We start from the raw sequence: 5,336 nt of genomic DNA, 5'->3' as shown, positions 1-5,336 counted from the left end.
TTTATATTTCACACACATATTCTTAAAAATTGTTTAAAAAAACCAGTTCATTTTACCAAAAGGTCAAATACTCAAAACGTTAAGTGTAAACCAAATGGAGTGCTGGGAGTACCAACGTTTTTGAGGGGAGGTATTTTTCTAGGCATTCTCCCCCTGCCCCGAACCCTGGTTAAGGCCCTGCTCTACACCTAGTATAGCTTATCTGATGCCTTGTGATAGATAATATTGATGTAACTTTAAAACAAATATAATTTAACATGAAAACACTTTCATGAACTTTTATAGAAACTTTAAAAACTATATTTGCAAAGCTATTTGTCAGTGATTGTTTCCACCAATTTTAAAACCCCACACCATGTAATGTGAAAGTTTTAAATGTACGAAATTTATTATTAAGATAAAAATGTTAACAATTGTTGGTAACTGTGTACTGCCGATAGGTTAGGGTTTTCTTCTCAAACAAGAACATCGTTATGCTACATATTTGATATGTTGACTAAATAACAAAGTTTTTAATTTCATGGTAAGTTTATCAATTATATGTCAACGAGCAAAACACTGCGGTCAAATTAGTATCTTTATTGCAAAAGTACTTCTACAAATACAGGATTTCTTAAATAATACAAAAGAATTCTAAACGCAGACACCGAAATCTGCAAGACCACTTGTCTTAGGCCTAACATTAGTTAAGCCTTTAAGTAAGGCCTATATTTGATAAAGATATAAATTAAAACTGTAACTTGTGTACATTTTTTTGCTTTAGTCTAGTTAGGGCTAAACTATACCGTACTTAATATTATCAATAAATAAACTTATAATGTTATTCTACAACCTAACGTTAGACTTTTTTAAACACTTTAATAAACTTTTAATATGTTGTACAAAATATCTACTAAAGTATATTTACATCGGGCTTTTGTTTCTGCTGAAACGAGGTTCGTGCGCATGCACATTCAGATAAAGTGAGCAAGGATTTTCGGGAGAGACAAAAGCAGAGCATTATTATAATATTAATAAACTAAAATAGTTTCCCCAGAATTACTTTACTATCAGATACTAAAGACAAAAAGTAGCCGATCAATTAATCCAAGTTTGTTTTAAAAGAAAGTGTGTCGCAAGAGGTAATTATCTGGTAGAAGATCAGTTAGTCCAACAAGTTGGTTTTTAAAGAAAGTGTGTCGCAAGAGGTACTTCTCTGGTAGAAGATCAGTTAATCCAACAACTTGGTTTTTAAAGAAAAAAAACCAACTTGTTGGATTAACTGATCTTCTACCAGATAAGTACCTCTTGCGACACACAAAGGAAGTGTGTCGCAAGAGGTACTTCTCCGGTAGAAGATCAGTTAATCCAACAAGTTGGTTTTTAAAGAAAGTGTGTTGCAAGAGGTACTTATCTGGTAGAAGATCAGTTAGTCCAACAAGTTGGTTTTTAAAGGAAGTGTGTCGCAAGAGGTACTTCTCTGGTAGAAGATCAGTGAGTCCAACAAGTTTGTTTTAAAAGAAAGTGTGTCGCAAGAGGTACTTATCTGGTAGAAGATCAATTAATCCAACAAGTTGGTTTTTAAAGGAAGTGTGTCGCAAGAGGTACTTATCTGGTAGAAGATCAATTAATCCAACAAGTTTGTTTTAAAAGAAAGTGTGTCGCAAGATGTACTTCTCTGGTAGAAGATCAGTTAGTCCAACTAGTTGGTTTTTAAAGGAAGAGGTACTTATCTGGATTTGTTCTTGTACATTATGTAAGTAATTCAGAACCTGGTCATGGTCTAGTTCACTCATGGTAAATAGTTAATTTAGCTATCAAGGGAGACCTCATACAAAGCTCTGTATGTTTTGACTCACTCTTCCACAGCCAAACAGCTTACACACACAGTGGTCTTTATACCAATAGCTGGCTTACAAACGCAGTGGTATTAATTATAACAATTGACTTACACACACACAGTGGTCTCAATAGCTGGCTTACAAACAGTGATATTAATTCCAACTGGCTTACACACAGTGTTAATAACAATAGCTGGCTTACAAACAGTGATATTAATTCCAACTAGCTTACACACGGTGTTAATCTCAATAGCCTGGTTAAACAAAGTGGTATTAATTCAAATGTTTCTTACAGTGAATGAAATCAGTTTCAGCAATTCATATCATGGCTGGAACCTTGGACCCTCTCATCTGATGCTCGTCACAATACTCATTAGACCACATCAACCCGCTGACTAATTGCCTTCTTAGTTCTTTTCTTGGAAGATGTTTCTTTGTTAAATCTCACAAGGCTACTCAAAGGCTAGTTGAAATAGCCATCCCTAATTTAGAAGTAATCGACTAGAGGGAAGGTAGCAAAAGAACATCACCCACCTCCCAACTATGGGGTTTCTTTAATCAAATGATAGGATTAGCCATTACATTACAACGTCCCCACTTCTGAAAAGAACGAGTGTGTTCTGTAATGGAAACTAAGGATTACTTTTATACTGATATATATATATTTTTATAGTCAGAAATAAAAGAACCAGAATTTTTATTATACATCGTTTTATCATTAGTAACATATTTTATTTATACAGAAGGATAGACGATTTCTTTAAAAATAAAATTGAAGCAACACATGTAAGCAGAAAGATGTGTTCCCTTCCCATATTTCCAGACATACAGTTTCTCCTAAAATGTATCTATAAACATTATTTAAAAAAAACTGTCAAAGATAAACTATCAGATAATAATCAATATACAATTTAAAAATGGTACTTAAATTATGGGTTTATTAAAACTCTAAATATCTGCAAACCCAAATATATACTCATAAGAATGCTTTATTGAAAATAGTCCTTGTTTAACATTTTACCAAGAGTTGTTGGGAGTAAAGATTCAGCCCTAAAAACCTGACTATTAATTAATGAAATGTCTTTAAAACTTCTCATACGAATACATACTTCAAAAATGACAACACATTTATACAAACACTGAGCTGGCAATCTATAACAAATCACTAGTTTGTAACGTTTCAATATGGATGTAACACAAGAAAGTAATTACTAAGATACTCTCAATCACATTAAATATGTAAAAGATATGATAGAAACACACTAGGTCAGAGATTATAAATAATCATGTTTCTATAAAAATACAGGCAACACGTGATAACGTCTTCAGTAATAAACTTGGTTCCAAGACACAAATAGTAGCAAATTGTAGATACATCATGTTGTACTGAGAGTAAGATACAAATAGTAGCATTCTTCAGATTGTAGATATCTTACTCTCAGTACAACATGATGTACAAATAGTAGCATTCTTCAGCAGATGGATACATCATGTTGTACTGACAGTAAGATACAAATAGTAGCATTCTTCAGCAGATGGATACATCATGCTGTACTGAGAGTAAGATACAAATAGTAGCATTCTTCAGCAGATGGATACATCATGCTGTACTGAGAGTAAGATACAAATAGTAGCATTCTTCAGCAGATGGATACATCATGCTGTACTGAAAGTAAGATACAAATAGTAGCATTCTTCAGATTGTAGATACATCATGTGTACTGAGAGTATAAGATTTTAAAGTGTGTGTGATATGGGACGGTCACGTCATTCTCTGCATGGTGGTGTTAATTCTGGAGGACAGGTCATCACTGAAGTTAAATCACACCATATTCAATTCTTCATGACTATGTTACCACTAAGTAACATCTTGGATGAATCAGGTGCAGGACCACTTCATGATTTCCAGAGTTATCACGAGTTGGTTGACACTTTCTATATGGAAATTAAAGTAAGTTTGAAGAGATAATCAGTACAAAATATCTAAATATTAAAAGTCAGTGTGTATATATAAATGTTTTTTAATCGCTTTCTAACCAAAAATCGTACTAATATTAAAACAAGTTGTTTCTGCTTACATCAGTTTAGATGTGAAAGTCTATTGATACTCAGTACCAGGATTTATTTGATCTGCCTTTCATTCAACATGCATGCTTTACATTGTACAGCACGAAAGCAGACATGCCATGGCACACAGGATCTAAACAATCATTAAATATTTTTCAAATGAACCAATAAACATCCCAACAGCATGACACGTTTTATTGGTCGTGATCGGTACCTGTCCCCAATATTAGCATTTAGCAAGTATAATGTCTTTTGCCATTTAATGGAATGGGAAGCAAAAAAAAGACACCTGAGGTAAGTTAACAAATGGGAAATTGTAAACTTAGTCTCCTGTTTGATATATATTTCTTTCTTTAAACCCATCAAAACAATGAACATTATGGAAAAATTCGAGTAATCTTCTGTGGCATATCAAATAAACTCTAATTGTATTTATTACGAGCGTTGTTACAAGAAACAAGATTGTACTGATTTTCAATAAAACTAGTTCTCACTGAGAAAACTTTACTTCCACTGTTATCTTCTGGAAACCAATGTTGTGTAGACCAATATGACCTGAAGACAATATACACATTGTACTGACATGACTTTGGACGATGGCTTTTACACCCTATATATTATATATATATATACATTATTCCATCAGTTGTCTGATGAGCGGAAGTGAGATTTTAACCCTTTCCAGACAGGTCATGGGTGAAAGGCCATGTCATTCAAAATTTCATTTAACTCCTATTTCATGAACACATGTTAATAAGTTTGGTATCAAACTGTAGATTATAATTCAAATTTTAGAACTATACATTACCCAATTTCTTAATTTAGAAGTAAATAATAAAAAAACACCCATAAACACTGGTTCAGATTAGATGTTTGTGATGTCAAAATACTAAGCCTATAGTTTCATACCAATTAGGTACTCAAATTACCAATATTGAGAAGCTATAAAATAAAATAAGAACTGCTTATCTTTTCTATTTGCTAATATATCGCTCACATAATAAATCAAACAGCAGCACCCCGCTCATCTCCTTCCATTTTTAGAAAATCTCTCTTATATACACTTACTTCTATATATGACATGAATAACCAATCAAAAGCTTAGAATGTCCCCCTAGTGGCTTTCTTGGTCATTTTAACGTGTTTGAACACCATCTCTTTATTTCGAACCAAAATTTCAAGAAGGTAGGCTGTGTCTTTAGTCTGCTCCAAATTTCATATTTTTATACTGAAATACAGCTTAGTTACTAAGCTTGATAACTTAATGTGGAATTCTATGGTATTGATACAATAATTTATGATTTTTTGGTTATTCAAATGTATATATAAAACCTAAAAAAAATATTTTAAAAAGGCTTAGCAACCTACAACAAGCAGCAACCAAGTACAAAGATCATAACTAGAAGAGATAATTGGTTGCTGTACTTCTTTATTTACTGTTCTATGTTT

The 5,336-nt window shown here is 32.7% G+C and overlaps 1 protein-coding gene across 4 annotated transcripts in view; it reads right to left on the bottom strand.

The window, feature by feature from the left end:
* Positions 1-1,298: 1,298 nt before the first annotated feature.
* The window catches only part of LOC106474538, a 19,752-nt gene continuing 15,714 nt past the window's right edge, over positions 1,299-5,336 (bottom strand). For 2 of the 4 annotated variants that reach the window (XM_022402864.1, XM_022402862.1), the window contains exons 4-5: positions 3,308-3,755; positions 1,299-3,251 (exon numbers count right to left, since the gene is read on the bottom strand). In XM_022402864.1, coding sequence (XP_022258572.1) covers positions 3,735-3,755 — 21 coding nt within the window. In that variant the 3' untranslated portion in view covers positions 1,299-3,251; positions 3,308-3,734. The remainder of the gene's footprint in view (positions 3,252-3,307; positions 3,756-5,336) is intronic. The other 2 variants (XM_022402863.1, XM_013935229.2) reach the window with 2 other exon arrangements.

The sequence above is a fragment of the Limulus polyphemus genome, unplaced genomic scaffold, assembly GCF_000517525.1.
Source record: "Limulus polyphemus unplaced genomic scaffold, Limulus_polyphemus-2.1.2 Scaffold7334, whole genome shotgun sequence".
NCBI lineage: Eukaryota > Metazoa > Arthropoda > Merostomata > Xiphosura > Limulidae > Limulus > Limulus polyphemus.
This window is presented reverse-complemented; position numbering and strand designations above follow the sequence as displayed.